Source organism: Myotis lucifugus, unplaced genomic scaffold (assembly GCF_000147115.1).
Source record: "Myotis lucifugus unplaced genomic scaffold, Myoluc2.0 scaffold_60, whole genome shotgun sequence".
In the NCBI taxonomy this organism is placed as follows: domain Eukaryota; kingdom Metazoa; phylum Chordata; class Mammalia; order Chiroptera; family Vespertilionidae; genus Myotis; species Myotis lucifugus.
In genome coordinates, this window is record NW_005871108.1 from 4,818,765 (window position 1) to 4,845,194 (window position 26,430).

The following is a 26,430-nucleotide window of genomic DNA, read 5'->3' on the forward strand; positions in this document are numbered from 1 at the left end:
TTGACGGCGGCAATAAAAGGGGGAGCCCAGCTCCCAGCCCTCACCGTGGTACTGAGGTGGGTGATCAGGGCTGGGGTTGGAGCTGAAGGAGGTACAGGTGGGCCAGTGGGTGAGGGTACCGATGGATTGGCATGAGTCTCCTCATATCTGTGGAAGAGGATGCTCTGATGTTTGAGTGTGTGTGTGTGGTGGCGGGGGCGAGTGTTGGGGGCTCACCAGGGAGGCTGAGGTGAGGAGCCCCAGGAAATCACCTAGGTGCTGTGGATTGTTGGGTCATGCCCCATTTGGGGCCCCTGGTCCCTCAGTTCCTCTCTCACTGCCATCTTCCAGTGTCTGCTGCCTTGGACCACCTTAAACCTCCAAGATTTCTAGTTCCTCATCCTCCACCTCTCAGTACCACCACCATGATGGATGTGAGTGAACTCGGGGAGTCCGCCCGCTACCTCCGCCAGGGCTACCAGGAGATGATGAAGGTGCACACTGTCGCGTGGGATGGTAAGTGAAGGCAGAGGGGCCACAGCCACAGAGAAGCCTCTATGGGCTTAGACCAGGAGGGTGGCACTGAGCTCAGGGCTGAAGGAGCGTGCACTCTGGCCTGACAGCGTTAGCCCTGGATCTTTCTCTCAGAGTCTGGGGTCCTGAGACTAAGTTCTGTGGGTATCAGTGTTTGTGAGCAAGCCTCGGTTTGCTCCTCTGTAAAATGGAACAGTATCAGAGCTGCAGTCTGTGGCTAGAACGTGAGGCCTCTGAGGGGAGAGTGATTGGTAAGGGCGCAGGCTGCTTCCACGTGTCCAAAAAACCTGTGCTGGAGTTATTTTTAGTGCTTTCCATAGAGCCAAAGCCTCTGTTTATTAGGGACAAGAATAAAGACTACTATTTATGACCTGGTTTGTTCATAGGACAATAATAACAATAGGCAGTGCCCATTGTGTGCCAGGCCCAGAGCAGATGACCTCCATGCATGAGCTCAACAACCTGGGGAGGTGGGGACCAGGGCCAGCTTCATGGTGTGCCATCCCTGCCTTTGCAAAGGGCACTACCCTCAGAAAGGCCTCATGTTTGACTTAACTCTCTGTCACTATCTTGAAATTTTTAATATTCTTTTTTTTAACAAGGGGTCTGCACTTTAACACTAGGGCCTACAAGTTATGTACCTGGTCCTGATTGAAGCACTTGGCTAGTAAGTGGCAGGACAGGGAACAGAACCCGGTGGTCTGCAGCCTGAGTCCCTGCCTTTAACCAACATGACATATGGGCTCCCTCAAGCTCTGGGACCAGCTGGCCAGGCAGGAAGATAGACAAGACACAGAGTTAGGAGACCTGTGCTTGAGTCTTCAGTGAAATGGAGGAGGTGGAATCCCCTTTAGAATTATGTGCCTGACATGGAGGGCCGCTCCACATGGGACCCCAGGAGGTGCCCACACTATTTTGCTATTGAGGGAACAGGCCCAGCGAGGATGAGGGATTTTCCTCAGGTCACAGGGCACATGTGGCAGAAGCAGGAATCTGAGCCCAAGTGTGTAATCAGGGCAGTGAAGGACTTACCCGTCAGGGAATCCCCTCAGAAGATCTTTAGAGACCCTCCCAGCTCTGCCTGGACAGGAGCCCGAGTCTGGAAGGATCTACTCTGGGTATTCCTGTGTCCTGACAGGGGGGACACTGGGAGGGGCACAGCTATGGACCCCCAGCCTCTGAGTGTGCCTCGGCCGCCTCACAGCCCCAGTGTTCTCCCTCAACCTAGGGAAGAAGCGGGTCTGGGTGCCTGATGAACAGGACGCCTACGTGGAGGCTGAGGTCAAGTCAGAGGCTACTGGGGGCAGAGTCAACGTGGAGACCAAAGATCAGAAGGTTTGCTGCCCCTTTCCCGGGTGTTAGCTCCTCCACCTCCCCCTCTTCCCCCCCAGTGTGCAGCTATTGGCCAGCTGTCTGTACTCCACTGTATGGCCTCCCTGGCAGATGCTGATGGTGCGGGAAGCCGAGCTGCAGCCCATGAACCCGCCCCGCTTTGACTTGCTGGAGGACATGGCCATGATGACGCACCTCAACGAAGCCTCAGTGCTGCACAACCTACGCCAGCGCTATGCTCGCTGGATGATCTACGTGAGCCAGGAGTTGGGGAGGGACCACGGGTGTGGCGGGGATGTGCATGGTTGGGGCGGGGCTAGAGGACAGGACTTGGAGAAGGGGCGGGGCTAGAGGTGGAGCAGGGTGATGTCATGGGGCTGTAGAGGTGGGGCTACGGGCTGAGACGAGGCTGGAGATGGGGCTGGAGTCTCAGCGCTGGGAGTGTTAGGGGCGGAGCTTCAGCTTGGGCGGGGGGTGAGGGTGGAGGCTCCACAATGGGCCATGGAGAAGGGACATGGGCTGTGGGCAGGAGTGAAGGCTGGTTGAGGGCAGCCAAAGAGGGTGTCTCGTGGCATAGTTAAGTGGCTCCTTGGGGAATATTGCAAAGGTCATGGTTTGTGAGGGCTGGGGCCTGGGAATGGGAACTTGGCCTCCAACAACCTATCTCTACGCTTTCTCCTCAGACTTACTCGGGCCTCTTCTGTGTCACCATCAACCCCTACAAATGGCTCCCGGTCTACACGCCCTCCGTGGTGGCCGCTTACAAGGGAAAGCGCCGCTCGGAGGCCCCACCCCACATATATGCGGTGGCAGATAACGCCTACAATGATATGCTGCGAAGTAAGGGCTGCCTGGACTCCTCTTCCTGTCCCCACCCAAGACCCCTACCCCAGCTACAGGGAAGCTTCTTCAAAGGACCCCTTCCCTCCGCTTGCATTGCCCTCCTTGTTACTGCCAGATGCTCTAGCATAGCATTGTCTCTCCAAGTGGGAACTGGCCTGCGGGCTGTAGGGTCCTCTCTGGTCCTCCCCATTTCTGGCTCTGGTTGGTGGAGGGGCTGCCCCAGTGCCATGGATACCCAGTGTGCTCCACCTGTGGCTGGTCCCCCATCATGGCTAACGTCTGTATCTCCTTCCCATTCCTCCAGACCGAGAAAACCAGTCCATGCTGATCACGTAAGTGTGCGGCTCTGGGGACGGGGTGGGAAATGCTGGCCATCTGGCAGGAAGGGAGTGGAACTAAAATCATATCCCAGGGTTGGTTCTAAAGTGCTTAGGGCAAGACTAAGCTAAATTTACCGCCTGAAGCTAAATGAGAGCATGTTCTCTGCCCCCATTCTGGGTAGACATGTTATGGACAGTAAGCAGGAAAGGGAGACCCAAGTACCAGAGTGACCACCAGCCTGATAGCCCCTCTTTCCAGGGCTGGAATCTCCCCCACCTTGATCTTCTGGGAGTTCTGATTGTGGCTTAAGGGGAAGGGGCATTCCTCTTCCTTTCCTCCTTCTTACCTTCTCCTTAAATCTGGGTCTTATTTCTGGTCCTTTGCTTGTCTCCATGGGAAAGTGATAGAATTCTTACAGGCCAAGTTCATGTCCAGCCAAGCCAATGTGGACATTGTTTGTGTACGAGTGTGTGTGTACGTGCAGGTGCAGCCTGGTTTTAGAGCAAGGCCTTTGAAACCAGATAGAACTGGGTTCATGTTCTGTGTTCACTTCTTCCTGCTGATGTCCTTAGGCCTCTGAGCCTCATCAGTAAAAACAGGACAATCCTACCCACCTACGATGCAGAGCTACAAGGAGTCAGCATTTTAATGTACATACTTGGCACACAGCAGGGACAGTCACATAACTTCTCCGAGCCCCATTTCCCTCTGCATAAAATGGGGGTGATGGTGGTGCCTGCCTTTTCCATTTCTCCTTCTTATCTCTGGGTCTTATTTATGATCCTTTGTTTCTAAGGCTTAAATGAGCCAATACAGGTAAAGAAAGCACTTGGCCCAGTGGCTGGCACTAGATTTGCACGTAGTAAGGGTGGCATTGTGTGTTCTCATCTCTTGGGGTCGGGGTGGGTGTGTGATCTACACTGGCCTGCTTTGTAAACAACTCAATGCCTCTGAGGGCCGATCTCTTCTGGTTTTTGGTTTTTGAGTTGGGGTCCTAACTTGGGAGCTGGGTTGGGGAGGGCAGAGGGCCCTGCTTGTGGAGGGGGACACTGAGGGATGGGAGGAATTAGAGTGGCCAAGTGGGCATTGGTGACTTATGTTTGTGTCATCCAAGCGGAGAGTCGGGGGCCGGTAAGACGGTTAACACCAAGCGGGTCATTCAGTACTTTGCCATCGTCGCTGCCCTGGGAGACGGGCCGGGCAAGAAGGCCGTAAGACTCGCCCACTTGGGCGCTGCTCACCACTGCTTCTCACTGTTTTTCTCTTTGTCCCCCCCACCTTGTTTTTTTTTTCTTTTTATGTTGATTCCCCAGAGTCTCCAGCCCCGCCTGAGCCTTCCACCTTGGTGGGGGACTCTGGCCTGAGCAAGGCTTGACCAAAGAAGCTATGGCCACCTCCGCGATGCTGTGCCACCCAGTCCCAGGCCTGCCTCAGTGTTTCCATCTGTAACACAGAGGGGTGGGACCACATCGCCCTTCCTAAACTTTTTATGTAGTTTTCCCTCCGTTGGGACCTTCGTATTTTGAGAGAGTTTACCAAAGAGGCCGTTTTTTGCTAAGAAGTGATTATTTTCTTGGTTTTCATGCACCAAAGAGAGTTACCTGCTGTCAATCAAACAAGCAGGCTTATGAGGAGTTGAGCCAGAGCCAAAGGCACCTGGCAGCATTCCCAGCAGCAGGGGTAGGGGACGATTTTGCACCCCCTGATTTCTGTATGGTTTTTGAAAGTTTCTGAAACAATGGGGGACAGTGTTTTGTTTTTGCGTTTGAAGTACAACATCCATTCCTAGCCCCCAGGCCAATGACTCAGGCCTCTGGGTGCTCCTCGCCCCTCTGCCCCCACAAGGGGCTGCCTTTTCTTTCCAGGGCCCAAGGCCGCCTCCCTCAGTCAGTCCTCCCTCCTGGTCCTGTTGAGCCTTGCTTTATTCTGGGGCATTTTTTTTTTTCTAATTTTCTTTTTCTTTTCTCCACTTTAAGGTGTTTTTTTTCTTTTTTCTTTTTGCCTTTTTCTTTTCCCCATTTGAATTTCTTGATTTTTTATTTTTATTTCAGTTTTGGTTTTTTGTTGTTGTGGTGGTTGTTTTTGTCGTTTTGTTTTTGCTGTTGACTTTTTGGTACTCTTTCCTCCTTCCTCTCCCCACCCCATTTTCCAAACCCCATGTGAGGATGCTGCAGAAAGTTGGGGCTTGGTCCACTAATAGGAATGGTGCGTAGGAAGAGGCCAGAGCGAGCAGGGTAGGGGCAGGGAGGCCTCTGGTCAGAAAGGACCTCAGGGGATGGGCTCCTGCCATTTCCCTCCTGCCTCTGTCCCCCCAGCGATATCTCTGGGGGGATTGTTTCAGTCTTGGGCTCCCTGGAGGTGAGTGAATAACCAAAGTCCGCTGGTGGCATGGTATCTGCCACTTTAGAATCCATTCTTCCTTTCTCTCCCTTTCAGTCCCCCCAGAGATATTGTTGGGGGGACAGAGGCAGGAGGGAAATGGCAAGAGCATGTTCCCGAGCTCCACTCCACATAACCTCAGCCAGCGCTTTGGAGCAGCCTCTTCCAGGCTGCTAGGACCCAGGGGAGGGAAGACAAGGATGAGGCTAGGAGAGGACAGTGGTGGGGATCCTCTCAATTCCATAAGTCTCTCTAGGTGAGACATGTGGGTGGCTGTGGGTGTTGTGGGAGGCAGATGCCTGGGCTCAGTGCCTTCTCGCTCCCACTTACTGTGTGGCTTTGAGTAGGTTACTTCCCTGCTCTGAGCCTTAGTTTCCTCATTTGCAAAGTAGGGTAATAGTGGGCACCTGGCAGGGCCATTTTAAATAATAGTGGGTGTACAAATTAATTGCACCATGAAGATGTGCCTGATCACAATGCAAAGGAGAGGTGCGGAGAAGGGCTCACGGAGGTGGAGGGTACGAAGGTCCAGGCGAAAGAGATCTCTTCCAGCCATCGAGCATCAGGGAAGCCTTCCTAGAGGAGGGGCATTTGAGCTGTTGCTCTGAAGAGGATTTTAGTCAGGAGCCTCTAGCGCTTGGGGCAGGGGCCACTTCCTGGAGTGTGGGAAATGATGGGATATGGAAGAGGCCAGAGACAGCTGGGGGAGAGGAAGGGCTGCTAATTGTAGACTCCCCCAGACTCAGCCCCCTGCCATGCTTGCTCCTACTTTCTAGCAGTCCTCTTGTAACAGTCCTGGGAGGGTGAGGCGGGGGCAGGGGCGGGGGCTAACCTTCACTGTCCTGCTAACTACTGCCACCCTGGCCTGCTGAGACCTCACACCCTCTAACACTGTCTTCTTTCTCCCCCCAGCAATTTCTGGCCACAAAGACTGGGGTACGTATGGGGCCAGTGTGAGTGGGGCAGGCAACAGTTATGAGGTCCTGGGAACCTGCCCTTCCCCTTCCCAACCAGAGGTGTCTGGGATGGGCTGTTACCTGGGGGGGCGGCTGCTCTGGGTCCCAGTCAGCGAGCATACCTCACCCCACCAGGGTACCCTCGAGGATCAAATCATTGAGGCTAACCCTGCTATGGAGGCTTTTGGCAATGCCAAGACCCTGCGGAATGACAACTCGTCCCGCTTCGTGAGTGGCCACAGCGGGAAGGGTGGGTGGGTGGAGCGGGATCAGCAGCAGGGAGACAAAGGTGGCAACGGCGGGAGCCTCCAGCTGATAGGGCAGCATGGCTGGCCCCTCTGACTGAGACCGCACCCCTGCCCACAGGGCAAGTTCATCCGCATTCACTTTGGTCCCTCGGGGAAGCTGGCATCTTCGGATATTGACAGCTGTGAGTTTGGGCGAGGCGGGGAGGGCGGGGGCGGGACAGAGGCCACGGCCTGAGTCTTTCTGCTCAGACGGAGCATCCCTCAAGTCCTTGGCTCCTGCCTGTTTCAGGCACTCCTCTCCATCCCCAGGCCACTGCCCAGCTCAGGCCCCTCAGTTCTCACCTGGAACATTGCACCAGCCTCCATGTGGTCTCCCAGCCTCACCCAGCCCAGCCACACAGACGCCAGGTGCCCAGGCCACCTGCGCAGAGGGGCCGCCACACTGACACTCCCCACCTGGGGATTCCTGGCCAGATCCTGATGAATAAGCACAGACACATGATGATGGGCAGGGGACATCATAATTCATGCCCCGCTGACCACGTGCAGACACATGGAGCTCTGCCCACACACACGCTGACACACCAGCACTGCTCAGGAGGAAGGAGTGTGGTTGTGGGTGAAGGAATGAAAGCATAGATGAAAGAATGGACACATGAATACCCCCCACATTCACATACCCACACACAGTCACACATGGGGGTGCACACACATTCCCACATTGTGACAGGCAAGACGGAGAGACACACTTATTGACTTCAGAGAAGAAGGGAGAGGGAGGGATAGATAGAAACATCATTGATGAGAGAGAATCATTGATCGGCTGCCTCCTGCGTGCCTCCTACTGGGGATCGAGCCTGCAACCTGAGCATGTGCCCTTGACTGGAATCGAACTCTTCAGTCCACAGGCTGACGCTCTATCCACTGGGCCAGACCAACTGGGGCAAGAGACACACTTTAGTACATGCTGATGTATACAGACAGTGCCTCTACACACACCCCTGCCCCTCTCCCACAACCCTGACCTGCCCCTTCAGCCCTATTGGGTGACCCGCTCTGGGGAGGTGCAGAAGATGGTAGGCCAGTGCCTCCCTTTCTTCCAGATCTCCTGGAGAAGTCACGGGTGATCTTCCAGCTGCCCGGAGAGCGTGGCTACCATGTCTACTACCAGATCCTCTCAGGGAAGAAGCCAGAGCTGCAGGGTGAGGGCCAGGGATGGATAGGGTGGGAGAACCTAGGACTGGGTGGGAGTGAGAGCTGCCTGTCCCCCATAAGTCCAGGTCCTGGGATGTCTGTTCCCTCACTCTTCTGGGGTCTGTGACATCCTGTCTTTCTTCTGAGTCCCTTCTGTTCCCTCCCACTCCCTTCCTGGGACTTCTGGTTATTGCTGAGCCCTCTCTCATGCAGGGAACTGGCCGCTGCTCTTGTAAAGTTGTCCCTCCTGTGGTCCTGCAGCTAGAGAGACCCCACTCAGACCAAGGAAGGGCCAATGGCTCTGTCTATGCCCAGCTCCCCTCTCTTGCAAGCTCCTTGAGGGCAGAGCCTGGTCCTCGCTGTGCCCCAGCACAGGGTCTGGACCAGAGAGGTGGCCATGAGCAGTGGTGGAGGGATGGATGTGACATAGGGACGGGCTCATGCCTCAGAGAACCATAAGGAAAGAGAAGCCAGGGACATGGGGGTGTGGAAGTCCTGTGAGGGCACTAGACTCTCCTGTGGGGCTGGCCCCCAGGACCCACCACGCTGGGATGGGGTAGGAGGATAGCCAGGTGCACACAGCTGGACCCACCCTCTTCGCCTGTGTCCCCAGACATGCTGCTTCTGTCTGTGAACCCCTACGACTACCACTTCTGCAGCCAGGGCGTCATCACCGTGGACAACATCGATGATGGGGAGGAGCTCATGGCCACTGACGTATGTCGGGTGGGAGCAGAGTGGCTGCCTGCAGTGTGGGGCCCTGTGATGCTGGGTAGAGATCAGGGAGCAGTTGCAGTGCCCTGAGCTTGGCTGGACCCTGGCGGGGCCCAGACATCTCTGACCCTGCCGTCCCCACCGCAGCATGCCATGGACATTCTGGGCTTCAGTGTGGACGAGAAGTGCGCCTGCTATAAGATCGTAGGTGCCCTCCTGCACTTCGGAAACATGAAGTTCAAGCAGAAGCAGCGGGAGGAGCAGGCCGAGGCCGACGGCACCGAGAGTGAGGGGCCCTGGCCCTGATCCCAAAGTTCTGTCCATGACCATTAGCCCTCACCCTTGTCCACAGTCTTTGACCTCAGTCTTAACTGGACCTGATTGTAACCCCTGACTCTCAACGCCAGACCCTCACCCTCCTGAGCTGCAAATCTGTTGACCCTGAATTTGACCTTTCCTGGCCTCCCCTCCCTGATGCCAGGCTGAAGCCATTTGAGCCCCCAGGTGCTCTAATTGTTGGTTCCACCTCCTCATCCCACCCATGTGCCCTGCCAGGTGCTGACAAGGCTGCCTACCTGATGGGAGTCAACAGTGGGGACCTCCTCAAAGGCCTTCTGCACCCCCGAGTGCGTGTGGGGAACGAGTATGTGACCAAGGGCCAGAGCATGGAGCAGGTGAGCTGCTCGCAGGCCAGGGCTGACCCGGGACAGCTGGGAAGGGTCCTCCTGGCCAGGTCCCAGCCCAGCATCCCCATGACTCCAGGTGGTGTTTGCCGTGGGGGCTCTGGCCAAGGCCACCTACGACCGGCTGTTCCGGTGGCTGGTGTCTCGGATCAACCAGACACTGGACACGAAGCTGCCCCGGCAGTTCTTCATCGGGGTCCTGGACATCGCTGGTTTTGAGATCTTCGAGGTGAGGGCAGGCCCACGCCCAGGCCCCTGAGTGGGTGGGGGCAGGAGCCTGGGCTTCTGCCTGGGGGCAGGGGTGAACTTGTATATATACCTGTTCTTCTCTGGGCCTCCCTATCCCCATCCACAGGGAGGCTGCTGAGCCGGCACCTCATTCTGCAGTTTATTTTTCTTTCTCCCTCCCTCCCCTCCCCTCCCTTCCCCTCACTCCCCTCCCTCGCCTCCCCTCCCCTTCCCTCCCTCCCTTCCTTCCCTTCCTTCTTTTCTCCTCTACAGTTTAATAGCTTCGAGCAGCTGTGCATCAACTTCACCAATGAGAAGCTGCAGCAGTTCTTCAACCAGCACATGTTTGTGCTGGAGCAGGAGGAGTACAAGCGGGAGGGCATCGACTGGGTCTTCATCGACTTCGGCCTGGACCTGCAGCCCTGCATCGACCTCATCGAGAAGGTGGAGCCTGGCACATGCTCACTGCAGCGGGGAGGGTGTGGGTGCAGTGAGTGAGCATGTGCAAGTGTGCGTGTGAGTGTGTGCCTGTGCGTTGAAGTGAGCTTGTGCCTGTGTATGGCTCTGACTCTGTCTCTGTACATGCCATGAATGGGAATGCGTGCATGTGTGTGACAGGTGCGCTGGAGACTGTAAAAGCATGTTGGTGAACATGTGTGAGCAATGTGAGTGTGCATCCCAGCACTGTTGGCAATAGCCCCTCGTGGGTGGACACAGTTTTGAAGTTCACAAGGTCCTATTGCAGCCACAGTTTCACTGGACCCTCAGAACTGCCCTGGGAGAGGAGTAGGATGTGTTTGCTTATTTGTTTATTTGATTGTGAAACATTATATAAATGTCCCCATTGTGCAAAGAATGGGAGAAAGAAAAATCAGAAAATTAGAAAAGTGAAAAGTGAAGGGGAAATGATGTTCCCCCAACCCCCACACAGCCAGAATCTTGGCCCTCTGGTTAGTTTCCTCCAAGTCCAGTGTCCTGGGCATTGGTTTTCGCTCAGACAGACTCCGGTCTCTTTTTCTCTAAAATGGGTTTTGAACATTGAACGAAGAAGGCACAGTAGTTCCCGCAGCAGATGGTTTTCAGACAATGCATTTCTGGAATCTCCTGTTGGACATTCATTTAGGTGGTTGACATTTATTTTTGTTTTTCACTGTTAAAGCAGCACAAATTATGCATTTCCCCATTTTGCTGGTTAGGAAACAGGCTTAGGGAGGCTTAAGGGCCCACAGCCAGTAAGTTTGAACCCAGGAAGCCAAAATTTGAACTCGGCTGCTTTTTTTTTGACTGTCCCTGTGAGTGGGTGTGAGATCATGGAGCTGGGGGCTGATGGGTACAAAGATGCCAGTTTGAGTTTGCACAGTTCTCATAAGCAAAGAGGACAACTCAGAGCTGCGAATTGTGCAGAAGAGGGATGGAGACCAAAATGTTCTTTCTGTCTTAGAAGACAGGGCTCCTGGGTGCAGGTCTGGTCTCTGCCCTCTGAGCAGGTGGCTGAGGTGGGGCATCTGGAAAGGCTTCCAGAAGGAGGGGCTCCGGGAGGATGGGCTGGCGCAGTGGAGGTCCTTCAATCCTGTTCCCCGTCCCCAGCCGCTCGGCATCCTGTCCATCCTGGAGGAGGAGTGCATGTTCCCCAAGGCCTCCGACGCCAGCTTCCGGGCCAAGCTCTACGATAACCACGCAGGGAAGTCGCCCAATTTCCAGCAGCCCAGGCCTGACAAAAAGCGCAAATACCAGGCCCACTTTGAGGTGGTCCACTATGCGGGTGTGGTAGGTGCCTCTGGGAACCCCAGCTCTTGACCACTCCTCCCTCTGGGTTTCTCCGCTTTGGCTCAGCGCCTGTCTGATCTCTGCCAGGTGCCTTACAGCATCGTGGGCTGGTTGGAGAAAAACAAGGATCCCCTGAATGAGACAGTGGTCCCCATCTTCCAAAAGTCGCAGAACAAGCTCTTGGCCACCCTCTACGAGAACTATGCAGGCTCCTGCTCCGGTGCGTGCCGTGCCGAGGGACTAGATTGCCATTCTGTGGGGGCTCAGAGTGATGTCCCTGGAGTGACTGGTCCCCGTGTCTCTCCTAGCTGAGCCCCCGAAGTCTGGTGTGAAAGAGAAGCGTAAAAAGGCAGCATCATTCCAGACGGTGTCCCAGCTGCACAAGGTGAGGCCCAGCCTGGGCCTATGCAGGCCTCACCCCTTGGCCTCCAGCCCGTTCTCGCTCCCTGATCTGTCCCCTGCACCCTGGGCGGGCGGCCGTTAAGACTTGCAGTGATGTTTAACTCCTCTCCACGTGAACATCACAGCAAGTCTGTGCTGCTTCCTGTCCCCGAGCTGCCTGGGCAGGGTTTGGGGTGGGGGAGGGAGGGTGAAGTGGGGGCCTGAGGGGGACTGGGTGGGGAGTGAAGACTGTGGTGACAGGGACCCAGTCAAGCAGAAGAGGGCAGAGGGTCACAGGAAAGGGTGACAGATGTGTGGAGGCACGTGGAGGGGCCTGCCCCCCAGCCCTTAGCGGGCTGATCCACTGCGGTTTCCAATTCTGCCTCCCTGCCCTGTGTGCCTTCTCCCCTCTCCCCACCTCCAGGAGAACCTCAACAAGCTGATGACCAACCTGCGGGCCACACAGCCTCATTTTGTCCGCTGCCTTGTCCCCAATGAGAACAAGACCCCAGGTAGTCACCCTGGGGCCAGGTGGGTGGTAGTGGGGGAACATTGAAGGGAGGGGTCTGGGTGGATCTCTCCCTTCCGCAGAGCCCCCCATGTGGACTGTTGGTCTTTCTTCGAGGCACGAGACCTCTGACCTTTTCCTTTAACTCCCACCCGTCCAGGAGTCATGGATGCCTTCTTGGTGCTACACCAGCTGCGCTGTAATGGGGTCCTGGAGGGCATCCGGATCTGCCGCCAAGGATTCCCCAACAGGCTGCTCTACGCCGACTTCCGGCAACGGTGGGTGTCTTCCTGCCCCAGCCCTGGCTCCTCCCCAGCTCCCCCTACACAGCCACCTTCCCCCTTGTCCTCCACCCTGGTGGAGGCAACAGCCTGAGGGGATGAGAAGGGCACACATTTTAGAGTCAAACAGACAATTCCTGTCACTGGGAAGGATGCAGTGGGAGATGGTGGTGGCTGAGGCCTTAGATACAGAATAAGAAAGAAAAGACAAGGGTGGTGACTCCCAGATGTTTGGCCTGAGCAGCTGGGAAGCTGGTGGTAGGTTTACTGAGATACCAAACAGGGTTTTTTATTTGGGGGAGTTGGGGAGACAGTGGATTGATCCCTCCTTTGAACACATAAATTTGAAATGTCTCCAGCAGATGTTCTAGAGAAGTCCTGGGTGAGACTGGATTTTAGTCTGGAGATGGCGGCAGGCAGGGCTAGATGCAGATTTGGGAACTGAATGAGGGTTTGTGTGGACCAGACTTTGCATCATGCTGGCCCCGCGGGAGCACCCAGTCAGTAGCTCCTCCCCTCTCTTCCTCAGTTTGGTTTTGTCAGGCCACTAGCAGCCTAAGTTCCCTCCCTTTCCAGAAGTAACTGGCCGTCCACGCTGACGTATGTATGTACAAATACTGTACGTGGGCACACACGAGTCTGTGGGTTTGTTTTTTCATGTAACCATATGTCTTTTTAAAAAATATATATATTTTTATTAATTTCAGAGAGGAAGGGATAGGGAGAGAGAAACATCAGTGATGAGAATCATTGATGGCTGCCTCCTGCACACCCCAATGGGGAGCGAGCCTGCAGCCCAGGCATGTGCCTGACCCTTGACCGGGAATTGAACCATGACCTCCTGCTTCATAGGTTGACGCTCAACTACTGAGCCACGCCGGTCGGGCTAACCATGTGTCTTGGAGATTGTTCCTTATCAATAGGAATAAGTCTGTATCATCATCCTTTTTTTTTTTTAAAATTATGACTTTATTTTTTAGAGCAGTTTTAGGTTCACAGCAAAATTAAGAGGAAGGTACAGGAATCTCCCATGTTCTCCCTATCCCCGCACACGCACAGCCTCCCCCGTTTTAAACATCGCCTGCCGGGTAGGACAGTGTTACCACTGCTGAACCTGCACGGACTCATGACCACCTGAGGCCGCAGTTGGCACTCGGGGTCTCTCGGTGCCGTACATGCTGTGGCTGTGGATGAATGTGTAGCGACGCAGCATCACGCTGGAAACATCCCATCGTCTAGTGCCTGCTGTCCCGTCAGTCCCCTAGTGCAGGCTTTTGTGTTTCTCAGGTTTTGCCTTCACAGTGTGGCCACAGCCAACCTGACCTGCACTGCCCTGTGCACACATGCGAATGTGTCCACTTACTGGCTAGAATTCTCTCCCAAATGTTCCTTCAGGTTGAGATGTGCTACACCATATCGCCTTCTTAAACAATTATAGAAGCACTGCAGCCCCTGAAAGAACTTCTCTACTGGATGCATTTAAACGAAACTGAGATTTTTCAGCAGAACACACCTACCTCCTAGTCTCGCACTGCCCCCCCCCTCCCCCGCAGCTTGTTCAGTATGTGTCCCACCGGAACTCCGCTCCAGCCTGGAGAGGTCCAGGAATATTCCCTCCCTTCTCCCCACCAGCCTCCTCAGTCCTTGGCTCCCTGCCCAGCCTCTCCTCACTAGTTCTCCCTGCTGTCCCAGGTACCGCATCCTGAACCCCAGTGCCATCCCTGATGACACCTTCATGGACAGCAGGAAGGCCACAGAGAAGCTGCTGGGCTCCCTGGACATCGACCACACCCAGTACCAGTTTGGCCACACCAAGGTCAGGGCACAGAGGAGTTAGGGCTGACTCAGGTGTGGGTGGTCACACTGGACAGGAGACATGCTGGTGGGTGGAGGTTACACCTGTGGCCCCACCCCCCCAGGTGTTTTTCAAGGCTGGGCTTCTGGGCATCCTGGAGGAGCTGCGTGACCAGCGTCTGGCCAAGGTCTTGACGTTGCTGCAGGCACGGGGCCGGGGCCGCCTCATGCGCCTTGAGTACCAGCGCCTGCTTGGAGGCAGGTGGGTGTGGACGGAGATGGAGGACCGGGGTTTTGGTGGGACGACTGTCCACTCAGGGAACCACCAGGCTCTTTGGGACCTGAATGAGGGTTTGTGTGGACCAGACTTTGCATCATGCCTGGCCCCTCGTGAGCACCCAGTCATACTCTCTTGTGGTCAGGTTACCCCTATGGGAGCAAGGGTGTCTCTGAGGGGTAAGGTTCTGTTTTGTGCCCCTCAACTCCCAGCTTCCATTTGTCACCTCAAAAGTTGGGGTAAGAACACCTGTTTCTCCACTCCGGGCCATCCCAGAGCGTGGCCCAGAGTGGTTATGACTGAAATGCCAGGCAGGAGAATGTATGTGCATTATCTTGTTTAAAGGATGGGATGGTCCTAAGACGTGCATGTTTGATGATCTCCATTCAGAGCCATCCTGTCACAGCTGGCCAGTGGGAGGGGGGGGGGCGGGGGAGGCAGGAGGTGGAGATGTGAGCCCAGGTGGTAGAGCCAGGTGGCTTTACCACTCCTGGTGTCTTTAGAACATTTGCAAGGGCCACCAGGACATTCAAGGCTTGTGAGCCCCCTCCCTGTAGCACCTGCATGCCCTTGGCCTCTCCCTCAATCTCACCTACAAAGAAGAGGCGTTAGGACCTACGTGAGAGGCCATTTGGGAAGATTAAATGAGATCACACACTGAAGAGCCTGCCCCAGGGGAGGTGCTCAGGGAACATCAGGGCTGTCACTGTGAGCCTGCTGGTCATCCATTACTGCCCCTCCCCAGGGATGCCCTGTTCACCATCCAGTGGAACATCCGTGCCTTCAATGCCGTCAAGAATTGGTCATGGATGAAGCTCTTTTTCAAGATGAAGCCTCTGCTGCGCTCGGCACAGGCTGAGGAGGAGCTGGCGGCCCTGCGGGCAGAGCTACGGGGGCTGCGAGGGGCGCTGGCCACTGCAGAGGCCAAGCGACAGGAGCTGGAGGAGACGCACGTCAGCATCACCCAGGAAAAGAATGACCTGGCCCTGCAGCTGCAGGCAGTGAGTGGGGGCGGGGGGCGGGGGCAGGGGAAGGGTTCCCCTCAGTGACCTGATGCCACAATGAACCCGACTGCTCCAAGGAAACACCCCAACCAGATCCCCGGCCAGGGCAGACCTGGTGTCGTCCGAGTGCCCCAGCTTACCTGGATCTACCTGCTACTCCAGACGGGCCACAAGATGAGGCTGTGGGCTCATGTCCCTGCTCACCTCCTACATTCCCAGCCTGCCCAGCCACAGGCTGTCTGTCCACGTGTCCTGTGCTCCCACCCCCCTGCCACCTTGGCTTCCCACTGCAGCTGAGCCCCATTTCCCAGCTCTTCCCTCCTTGCCATCCCTGAAACAGACAGACCCACGCTCCCTTCTCTGGTAAAGGGCCCACGGGAACCCAGGTCGCAGGTAACAGTAATAACCAGATGGCAGGGATCGAGGGTCCAGATCTCCCCAAGCCCACAGAGCCCTTCTGTCCTTCAGCAAGTCCTTCGTGTCCCCTGCATGCCAGGCTAGCGCTAGAGACACACAGGTGGAAGACAGATGGGCCTGTGGTCACAAAACTCACCTGCAGGTGCAGGATAACGTTAGCTCGCCTGCACAGTGAGGAAGAGTGAGGTGGGAGCCCCTCCAGTGTGCAGGGCTCGCCGGTCTGCTCCCACCCATCTCCACAGAAGCCTCGTTTGGGCCTCACTCTGGGTTGTCCCTGGCCTAACATCCCCCTCTTGCAGGTGTCACTTCTGCCCCTGCCCATCCCTCCACCTAAGCCCTCATCCCACTGAGCCCCTCAGGGCCAAGAGCAGGCCATAGGCATTCCGTGGCCCCCAGAACCCAGCTGAGTCAAACCTTTGCACAGACAAATTAACTTTCTTCTCTAGGACCCAGCCTGGTGCCCCTCTGCTTGTTTACCTGGCCCTGCCTCCACTCTGCCCCATTCCCGTTCCCTCTAGGAGCAGGACAACTTGGCGGATGCCGAGGAGCGCTGCCACTTGCTAATCAAGTCCAAGGTGCAGCTTGAGGGGAAGGTGAAGGAGCTGAGTGAGCGGCTAGAGGACGAGGAGGAGGTGAATGCCGACTTGGCCGCCCGCCGGCGCAAACTGGAGGATGAGTGCACGGAGCTCAAGAAGGACATCGATGACTTGGAGCTGACTCTGGCCAAAGCCGAGAAGGAGAAGCAAGCCACTGAGAACAAGGTGGGGCCAGCAGCTGCAGGTCCCACTCCTGGCTCTGCCAGGCCCCTGCTATGGAGCCCTGGGCAGGTCACTTCTCTGTGGGCCTGAACTTCCTGCTGTCACATGGGGTTAATAGCAGCACTTGCCCCATTAGGGTGGGCAAGGATTCACTGTGTAACTAGTCTGCTGGCACTCACCACAGGGCCCAGCATGGGTAGGTGTTCAGCAAATGCCAGCAATTGTCACCCATCCTGGACTGCAAGCTGCCTGAGGGCAGGAACCCCAGCTCTGCACCCCCAGGTGCCTTTGCATACCGCCTGTCATTGAACCTTTTCAACAGCTCCATAGCGCTCATTTAGGGAGGATGAGGCTCAGATGGGGTGATTTGCTCACCCACTGGAAGGGGTGGCTACTCAAACCGGGGTGTGGGAGGGACATCCCCATCGTGACCCTGGCCCTGGCACAGGTGAAGAACCTGACGGAGGAGATGGCGGCACTGGACGAGTCGGTGGCTCGGCTGACCAAGGACAAGAAGGCATTGCAGGAGGCCCACCAGCAGGTCCTGGGTGACCTGCAGGCTGAGGAGGACCGTGTGAGCGCACTGGCCAAGGCCAAGCTGCGGCTGGAGCAGCAGGTGGAAGACGTGAGTCGGGCACAGCCGAGGGCTGTGTGGTGGTACCGGGAGAGCTGGGAGGGTGCCTGGTTGGGCCTGGTGCTGAGCATGTCTGCGCCCCCCACCCCACAGCTGGAGTGCTCCCTGGAGCAGGAGAGGAAGCTGCGCATGGACACAGAGCGGGCCAAGCGCAAGCTCGAGGGCGACCTGAAGCTGACACAGGAGTCAGTGACAGATGCTGCCCAGGATAAGCAGCAGCTGGAGGAGAAGCTCAAAAAGTAGGCCTGGGGTGGGCAGCAGACCAGGCCCTGGCTGGCAGGGGCCTTTGAGCCTACATCCGCTTCTCACTGCTGGACTCTAGCCGGTTCCACATGACAGCAGAGGTTGAACATGGAGGGCTGAGATGGGGGTTACTAGGTGCTGGGGGCAGTGTCCTGTCCTCCCTGGACCAAGGGCCCTGACCAGGCTCTGAGGCCAGGGCTTGAGAAAGAAGGCAGGGTTGAGGTCACCTAGGGCTGCTCTGGGTGCAGGGTGTGTGCTGGGGGTGGTGGGCCCAGGCAGGTTGGTGGAAATTAGGACCAGGGCAGGCTCATGCTCTGCTGTGGCCTCCAGGAAGGACTCCGAGTTGAGTCAGCTGAACCTGAGGGTGGAGGACGAGCAGCTCCTTGGAGCGCAGCTGCAGAAGAAGATCAAGGAGCTGCAGGTGTGTGGGGGATGGGTGGATGGGGACCAGTGTGATAGGCTTACAGAGGTGACAGCTGCCTCCCGCTGTCCCAGGCTCGGGCAGAGGAGCTGGAAGAGGAGCTGGAGGCAGAGCGGGCGGCCCGGGCCCGTGTGGAGAAGCAGCGGGCGGAGGCAGCCCGGGAGTTGGAGGAGCTGAGTGAGAGGCTGGAGGAGGCCGGTGGCGCGTCTGCTGGGCAGCGAGAGGGATGCCGCAAGCGCGAGGCTGAGCTGGGGCGGCTGCGGCGGGAACTGGAGGAGGCTGCGCTGCGACACGAGGCCACAGTGGCTGCCCTGCGGCGCAAGCAGGCGGAGAGCGCGGCCGAGCTGGGCGAGCAGGTGGACAGTCTGCAGCGGGTGCGACAGAAGCTGGAAAAAGAAAAGAGTGAGCTCCGCATGGAGGTGGACGACCTGGGCACCAGTGTGGAGACTCTGGCCCGTGGCAAGGTGTCTGCCTCCTTCCTGACCCTGACCTCTGACCCCCCTTCAGCATCCTCACCTGACCCCTAGGCTCTGATCCCATAGCTATCCTGACTCCAGACCAATGCTGCCTCCAACTGCTGAACCCTGACCACCCCTGACCCCACGCTAATCTAGACCCCAGTCGATCCTGACCCCTGACCCATTCACCTGGCATCTAACCCCAATCCCACTACAGTCCTGATCTCAAACCCTGGCTCTGAAACTCAGTGTCTTGACTACAAGTCATTTTTGACCCAATGTCCAATTCTAACTTAGCCCTTGACCTTCGAACTCTGTCCTGAATCCAGCAACCAATCTTGACCCTTGACCTTTGTACCACCTAATCCTGACAGCTGGACTCTGTCCCTACCTGACTTCAGACTCTAGTATCCCAACTTCATCCTGACCCACTGGCCTCAGGACTAGTCTAGTCTTCTCACTTTAAAAATGTTTTTTATTGATTGATTTTTAGAGAGGAAGGGGTGGGGGTGGGGAGAAACATTGATTTATTGTTCCACTTATCTATGCATTATTCTGGAGATCGAACCCACAACCTTGGCATATTGGGATGATGCTCTGAGCTACCCGGCCAGGGCTACCTTCTCACTTCTGATGTCCATTAAGCAATAGTGGAATCTGTCTGAACTCGGGGCCCTGTTATTTGATTCCTGGGCCCATGTCTAGCCTTCTAGTTCCCCAGCCCAGGTCCCTGTCTGATTGGCAGTCGTAGATCCTGTCCTCTGATTCACAAACTTGCCCTGACCTCTGACCCTGGGTCTCAGGCCAGTGCAGAGAAGCTGTGCCGGACCTATGAGGATCAGCTGAGTGAGACCAAGATCAAGGTGGAGGAGCTGCAACGGCAGCTGGCGGACACGAGCACCCAGCGTGGACGGCTGCAGACGGAGAACGGTGAGGTCAGGGGCTCAGATGGGCCATCCCGGGGCCTCAGTGCTGCCCCTTGCCAGCCTGACGTGCTGCTTCACCCCTTGGCTGCAGGGGAGCTGAGCCGCCTGCTCGAGGAGAAGGAGTCTCTGATTAGCCAGCTGAGCCGTGGGAAGGCCTCGGCCACCCAGAGCTTGGAGGAACTGCGGAGGCAGCTGGAGGAGGAGAGCAAGGTGGGCTTGGCCACTGGCTGGCACAGAGAGGGCAGTGTGGGCATCAGGGCCTTTGGCCAGGCCTGACACTTAGGTCACTGGGGTCCCTGCAGGCCAAGAATGCGCTGGCCCACGCCGTGCAGGCTTTGCGGCACGACTGTGACCTCCTGCGAGAGCAGCATGAGGAGGAGGCGGAGGCACAGGCCGAGCTGCAGCGGCTGCTGTCCAAGGCCAACGCGGAGGTGGCCCAGTGGAGGAGCAAGTATGAGGCAGATGCCATCCAGAGGACCGAGGAGCTGGAGGAGGCCAAGTAAGTGCCTTGCTGGCCAGGCCATCACCACAGGTGATCCGTGCCTCTGAGCCCTGATGGGAGAGGTGAGCTGTGGGGGCCATGCTTCTGTCAGCCTTGCTCTGCTACACAGTCCATACCCTGTCTGCTCTGGGGCCTAGAAAGAAGCTGGCCCTGAGGCTGCAGGAGGCAGAGGAGGGTGTAGAGGCTGCACACGCCAAGTGCTCATCACTGGAGAAGGCCAAGCTGCGGCTGCAGACGGAGTCAGAGGATGTGACCCTGGAACTGGAGCGGGCAACCTCAGCAGCTGCCGCGCTGGACAAGAAGCAGCGGCACTTGGAGCGGGCACTGGAGGAGCGGCGGCGGCAGGAGGAGGAGACGCAGCGGGAGCTAGAGGCAGCCCAGAGGGAGGCTCGCAGCCTGGGCACCGAGCTCTTCCGGCTGCGGCACAGCCACGAGGAGGCTCTCGAGGCCCTGGAGACCTTCAAGCGGGAGAACAAGAACCTACAGGGTACGACCAGCCCAGGGCCAGAGAACTGCTCGGGGGTCACGGGGCGTCCCTGGAGTCACACAGGGTGTCCCGGAGCAGTCACCCTGGAGCCAGGGGTGAAGGATGCGGCCTGGGTTGGAGCATGAGCTTTGAGGTGGCCCCTCAGTGCCCTGTCCACTTTGCAGAGGAGATCAGTGACCTCACAGACCATGTCAGCCTCAGTGGGAAGAGCATCCAGGAACTGGAGAAAGCCAAGAAGGCGCTGGAAGGGGAGAAGAGTGAGCTACAGGCCGCACTGGAGGAGGCCGAGGTCAGGGGCTGGCCACAGGGGTGGGGTGGATACTGACCCACTGCTTCCCTGGCCTCCCTCCTCCCTTAAGACACACTCAGGGCCCCAAGGCCCACACTGCCTACTCTGCACCCCAGGGGGCTCTGGAGCTGGAGGAGACCAAGACCCTGCGGATCCAGCTGGAGCTATCCCAGGTCAAGGCGGAAGTGGACCGGAAGCTGGCAGAGAAGGACGAGGAGTGCACTAACCTGAGGTATGGGGGCCAGGGCCATCCCTACCCACCACCACTCCCAGGAGTCCACCTGTCTTCTCAAGGATAATTGCCCCTCCCAGCCCAGCCACCTGAGGGGGAAAAGGGAAGGAAAGCAGTGTTTGCTGAGCCCCTGCTGTGCACACAGATGGGCAGGGACAGTAGTGTGTGCCTCGAACAAAGCTTTCTCAGGTCAGGACTATTGTCCAGTCTGGAGGTGAACCTCAGAGAGCCTATAGGACTTGCTCAAGGGACACAGTCAGGGTGGAGCCAGAGTTCAGCCAGCATCTGTCTGCTCCAGAGCCTCACTCTTGTTTGTGAACTTGCTCTGATGGGAACAGGAAGTCACATGGGGCTTGAAATCAGGGAGGGATGTTCCTTATTCCCAAAATGGGTTCATGTCTCCAGCATTCCTACCTGCTTTCGAAGGCCAAGACACCCACTACCTTCTCCCTCCCCCAGACGCAACCACCAGCGGGCAGTGGAGTCCCTGCAGGCCTCCCTGGATGCAGAGACACGGGCCCGCAATGAGGCACTGCGGCTCAAGAAGAAGATGGAGGGTGACCTCAATGACCTGGAGCTGCAGCTGGGCCATGCCACCCGCCAGGCCACGGAGGCACAGGCAGCCACACGGCTGCTACAGGCCCAACTCAAGGAGGAGCAGGCGGGGAGGGACGAGGAGCAGCGGCTGGCAGCTGAGCTCCGGGAGCAGGCACAGGCCCTGGAGCGACGGGGCGTGCTGCTGGCTACGGAGCTGGAAGAGCTGCGGGCTGCACTGGAGCAGGGCGAGCGCAGCCGGCGGCTTGCAGAACAGGAGCTGCTGGAGGCCACCGAGCGCCTCAACCTCCTGCATTCACAGGTGAGGGCAGCAACTCACAGAGATGCGTAGGGTGGCTGCCGACTGGCCGACTCTGAGGCTCTGCTTCCCCCCAGAACACTGGCCTCCTGAACCAGAAAAAGAAGCTGGAGGTGGACTTGGCCCAGCTGAGCGGAGAGGTGGAGGAGGCTGCCCAGGAGAGGCGGGAAGCTGAGGAGAAGGCCAAAAAGGCCATCACTGACGTGAGGCTGGGCCGGAGCTGTGGAGGGGACAGAGCCCAAAGGGACTTCCACTGGGGCCAGTCACCCCGACCATCCATCTCACCCCGGACAGGCGGCCATGATGGCCGAGGAGCTGAAGAAGGAGCAGGACACAAGCGCACACCTGGAACGGATGAAGAAGACACTGGAGCAGACGGTGCGGGAGCTACAGGCACGGCTCGAGGAGGCGGAACAAGCTGCCCTTCGAGGTGGGAAGAAGCAGGTGCAGAAGCTGGAGGCCAAGGTGCGCGTGGTGTCCCCATCCCTTCCCCGGCACAGTGGGCAGTGCGAGGGCAGGCTCAGGGCATCGGGCCCATCTGCTGCTCACAGGTGCGGGAGCTGGAGGCTGAGCTCGACGCCGAGCAGAAGAAGCATGCCGAGGCCCTCAAGGGGGTGCGGAAACATGAGCGCCGGGTCAAGGAGCTTGCGTACCAGGTGGGTGACAGGTCCACCTCTAAAGGGGCGGCCCAAAAGCTGGTCTGGTCCGGGCCAGACCTGAGTCCCCTCCACATGCGCAGGCCGAGGAGGACAGGAAGAACCTGGCTCGCATGCAGGACCTGGTGGAAAAGCTGCAGAGCAAGGTCAAGAGCTACAAACGGCAATTTGAGGAGGCGGTGAGTGTACTGGGTCTGGACCCCGGGGGTCAGGTACTGCCGGGTCAGGACGCCTGTGGAACCCAACTTCAAAGCTGGCCCCAGGCAAGAGGCCAGCAGCTGTCAGCCCTACTCCACCTCTGGGACATGCCTTCCCAGTGTTGGCTTTGTGGGTAGGCAGGCTGCCTTCATGGGCAGTGACCTAGCTCGTGACCCTCCTGTCCCAGCAGGAAGTGTTTCTCACAGCTCTGACAAGAGATGAGACCCAGCTTTGTCTCTGAAGGGACCCCATGTGCTTTCCCCTTCTGGCCCAGGTCTGGCACATGGGTACCTGCAGAGGTGTCACAACGCCTTCCTTCCTGCTGTGGGTGCTGGTGAGGGGGGTAGATGGAATATGGATAGTGGTGGTGGGTGCATAGTGGAAGACAAAGAGAAGCCAGACCCTTTCTGCGATGGGGTGGGACCAGACTGACCATCTCGGTTACCAGAGGGTGACCCAGCCTGCCTGTGCCCCCAGGAGCAACAGGCAAACACTAACCTGGCCAAGTATCGCAAGGCCCAGCACGAGTTGGATGATGCGGAGGAGCGGGCAGACATAGCAGAAACCCAGGCCAACAAGCTGCGGGCACGGACTCGGGATGCCCTGGGCCCTAAGGTAAGGGGTAGCCTGGGGCACCACCTTGCCCTTTGCAAGGGGAGGGGGGCAGGTGGTATAGTTCACTGAGCCACCCTTTTCCCCCTCAGCACAAGGAATGATGCCTGCTGTCCGCCCCCTCACCTCTCTCTTCATCTGCTGAACCCTGAATAAACGCCACATCTACAGCTCCAGCCTCAGGAGGGGAGGGGAGCACACGGTCCCACAGACAAAAGTCAGGTCCACATCAATCATTTAAAATAAAGTTCTTTAATAGTCTCCATTTAATCGGTTTATTTGTTGTTAATAAATTGGCAACACAAGGAGGGGCCAAGGCTCTGCTCCCAGGCAGGCTCCTATGTGTCTGGGCTCAGGTAGGAGATGCTGCCCTGGGGCACAAGGGGGCAGGACACAGCCACCCCATGTCCCAAGGGATGGAAGGGAAAGGTCCCTCACTTCTGGGGACACCCCTTGGGACGAACACAGTGGCCAAAGAGCACACAGAACCAGAGGAACTAAAGGAAAACGAGGGAGGACAGATGGGCAGGCTTGGGGGAAGGTAGCATTCTCTGGTATCCCCCACCCCTGCCCAGGGCTCAGAAGCCTGGGTCCAAAGGCCAGGGCAAGCTTGGCTCACAGATTGGGGGAGGGTCCCCATACCTCCCTCCCCAACCCAGGACTGATGGCCAAGAGACTGGGCAGGAGCTCAGACAGAACTATTTTAAAAGTCCCCTTACCTCTGAGTGGGCCAGGGCCCCAAGTTTCTGAAGGAAGGGTAGGCATAGTGCCCCTGTCCTCATCATGGGGATCTTGAAGGAACCAAGGTTCCCCAATGACCTTGGGCCCTCAGACCCAAGGGCTTCTAGACACTCCCACCAAGCCTGTATCCGAAGACCTGGGGCAGGCAGAGAGCAGCAGGAAGGCAGGGGAGGGGTGGAGACATGGCAGGGCGTATGGCACTCATACCCACGCTCACCCGCACTGGCCCTGGCCCAGCAGCCTCCCAGGGACTGCCTGGCCCAAGGTCACTCCTCAGTGAAGTCCCTGTCTATGTCCATGTAGGGCTCCTCCATGTAGCTGACAAGGGCAGAGGGTGATTGGCGGTCTGGGTTCAACAGGATGGACACGGTCTCTTTCCAGTATGAGAAGCTGATGCAGGAGCTCTGGGCAAAGAGAGAGGGGCTGGGGGGTGCCTGGAGGACCCAGGTCGAGCCCAGCACCCCATGGGGAGGGCCATGGTAAGGGGACAAAGAGCTGCCCACCACATGACCCAGGCAGGGACCACGCACCCCAAAGAGCCCTCTGAGGGGCCCTGGGTCTGCGTGCCCGCAGCCCACCCACCAGCCAGTTGGGTGGGGCACTCACGTTCTCCAGGCAGGTGCTGTCCTTGTCCTTGTGCAGGTAATGCTGCTGCCAGAAGCGCAGCAGGTTGTGGAAGTTGTTGAGCAGGAAGCCGGGATACTTCTTGTTGTGCTCCATCCGCTGAAGCAGCCGCAGGTACAGGGGCAGCCGCTCTTTCCGTCGGGCCAGCATCAGGATCACCAGGCTGGTGTTGAGGCAACTGACGTTCTCCTGCAAGGCCCCAGTAGCCCCTGGTGGACCTGGGTTGCTACTGGCCAGGGAAGGCGGTGGCCCAAGCCAGACCCTGCCGAACCCTGAGACCACACTGAGCTGCCCCCACATAAACCTGAGGGAGGGCTGGGGCAAGGAGTGATGCCAGCATCCCGCCCTGAGCACCTTCCTGGTCTCTGCTCCCCGCCCCCCCGCCACCCCCCACCCTCTGAAGGAACACCATCCGTCATCTGTCTAGTCTTCCCAGTCTCCTCAATCAGCTCAGGCATTGCTTCTTCCAGAAGCTTCAATCCCTGGGGAGGGCTGGGCATACATCTTAGATGCAGCATTTCCTTTGCTAACTTTCATTTGGCACTAGACTGAGCACCAGGAGGGAAAAGTCTAGGCCTGTTTTGTTCACTTTGCATCCTGAGCCCTGGGCCTCGCCTCAATAAATGTCAGATGAAGGAATAAAAGATCCACCTCTGAGAGGTATTAGTATGACCCCATTTTAGAGAAGGGGCATGAAGCCCAGAGACTGAGGACTGCACAGCTGAGGGAAGTGGGAGTTAACGTCAGGCCCAAGCCCAAAGCCTGCACAGCAGGAGGGGTGGGGTGAGCACTGAACTAGGAGTCAGAACTAAGTGTCAACCCTGACTCCTCCCCAACTCGTCTGTGATCTCAGAGATTTGCTCCCTCTTCAGGCCTCATCTGTAAAATGGGGCAGATTCCCTATTGGAAAAAAAATCCTCAGAATCCCTGGGAGGAACTGAGATGGGCCTCAGGGAGGTGCACTCCTCATGTGGGAGAGAGCAGCTCTGCTGGGCTCCGGGACTCTTCCTGCATCGCACGCCTGCAGGGCCTCTCACCTGTGTCAGCGTCTGCACGTGGATGATGTTGATGAGGCGGAAGAGGAAGGACATCTGCGTGGGCACCTGGGATATGTAGGCGAGCAGGCGGCACTCGGACAGGACCTCGGCAACTGGGGACGGAGAGGCAGAGGTGTGAGCAGCAGGCTTGGACGCTGGTCCGTGGCTCAGGCCGGGGCTGCCACCTAAGCCACTAGTCAAGCCCTATGGGACCTGACTCTGAAGCTGGGAGCCCCTACTGTCAAGACAACGAACGAAAAGGTTGACTGCAGCAGGAACAATCTCCAGTAAGCCTGTGGTCTCACTAGAGCCCCACATGGGAGCTCAGCCCCTCTCCCTTCAGTCGTGTTCAGGGACCACCTCCCCAGGCCTTCCCCCTGGTGTCACCACCTGGGTCCCCTCATCCCAGGCAGTCGCAGCCCAGGAGAGGAGGACTGTGTGTGCTGCTGGCGGCAACAATGTTTCTCCCCTTATTACAATGTTGTACGTGCTCAGGAAAGGAAGCATGGACCATAGAGGAGAGTAAAAGCAGCAAAGAAAACCGCCCGGAGAGCCACCACCGTGACCCCAGCCACGAGAATGTCTGGTGGGGCTTCTTCCAGCCTTCCTTGTCTCCTTGCTGACAGCTGGGTGTCTGACACCAGCGAGGCCACACTGGATGCATTCGCACTGGTGTTCTGGCCTCTTCTTACCTTTCATGTCCACCTGATTCTCAAATCGGTCCAGTGACAAAGTGACGCAGCGCACCAGCATGTTGGAGTCCACCAGCGAGCTGTTGATCTGCTTCAGGAACACCTGGAACTTGGTGGGGAGACACGGCTCAGACGGAGATGGCAGGCGCCTGCAGTGGTGGAGTCACTGCAAGGGCACTGACCTACCTCTGCCCAGTTGTCGCCAGTAAACAGAGGCGCAGACAAGC

At 57.5% G+C, this 26,430-nt stretch overlaps 2 protein-coding genes across 4 annotated transcripts in view; one reads left to right on the plus strand and one right to left on the minus strand.

The window, feature by feature from the left end:
- The first annotated feature begins 389 nt into the window (after nucleotides 1-389).
- On the plus strand, nucleotides 390-23,379 carry MYH7B (myosin heavy chain 7B). Of its 3 annotated transcripts, XM_014456488.2 has the most exons (41): nucleotides 390-495; nucleotides 1,742-1,848; nucleotides 1,957-2,100; nucleotides 2,529-2,685; nucleotides 2,993-3,020; nucleotides 4,124-4,220; nucleotides 6,301-6,324; nucleotides 6,480-6,572; nucleotides 6,711-6,774; nucleotides 7,696-7,794; nucleotides 8,400-8,503; nucleotides 8,648-8,786; nucleotides 9,056-9,174; nucleotides 9,263-9,412; nucleotides 9,685-9,855; nucleotides 10,999-11,178; nucleotides 11,266-11,398; nucleotides 11,487-11,563; nucleotides 11,984-12,071; nucleotides 12,228-12,345; nucleotides 14,041-14,164; nucleotides 14,268-14,404; nucleotides 15,165-15,420; nucleotides 16,359-16,601; nucleotides 17,047-17,223; nucleotides 17,326-17,471; nucleotides 17,806-17,896; nucleotides 17,971-18,360; nucleotides 19,158-19,284; nucleotides 19,372-19,490; nucleotides 19,583-19,779; nucleotides 19,920-20,269; nucleotides 20,434-20,558; nucleotides 20,675-20,790; nucleotides 21,250-21,646; nucleotides 21,721-21,846; nucleotides 21,938-22,108; nucleotides 22,195-22,299; nucleotides 22,383-22,478; nucleotides 22,975-23,112; nucleotides 23,202-23,379. In XM_014456488.2, the coding sequence occupies exons 1-41, from the start codon at nucleotides 405-407 to the stop codon at nucleotides 23,211-23,213; spliced, it is 5,826 nt and encodes a 1,941-aa protein (XP_014311974.1). In that variant the 5' UTR covers nucleotides 390-404; the 3' UTR covers nucleotides 23,214-23,379. The 3 variants fall into 3 exon arrangements, 2 of the variants coding, with proteins under 2 accessions (XP_014311974.1, XP_023610184.1); XM_023754416.1 differs by lacking the exons at nucleotides 390-495; nucleotides 1,742-1,848; nucleotides 1,957-2,100; nucleotides 4,124-4,220 and having other exon boundaries at nucleotides 2,616-2,685; XR_002829470.1 differs by lacking the exons at nucleotides 390-495; nucleotides 1,742-1,848; nucleotides 1,957-2,100; nucleotides 4,124-4,220 and having other exon boundaries at nucleotides 2,616-2,685; nucleotides 21,938-22,299.
- TRPC4AP (transient receptor potential cation channel subfamily C member 4 associated protein) overlaps nucleotides 23,346-26,430 on the minus strand; it is an 86,630-nt gene continuing 83,545 nt past the window's right edge. The window contains exons 17-20 of the mRNA XM_014456568.2: nucleotides 26,204-26,312; nucleotides 25,512-25,624; nucleotides 24,457-24,663; nucleotides 23,346-24,254 (exon numbers count right to left, since the gene is read on the minus strand). Of these exons, the coding sequence (XP_014312054.2) occupies nucleotides 24,117-24,254; nucleotides 24,457-24,663; nucleotides 25,512-25,624; nucleotides 26,204-26,312 (567 nt within the window). The 3' untranslated portion in view covers nucleotides 23,346-24,116. The remainder of the gene's footprint in view (nucleotides 24,255-24,456; nucleotides 24,664-25,511; nucleotides 25,625-26,203; nucleotides 26,313-26,430) is intronic.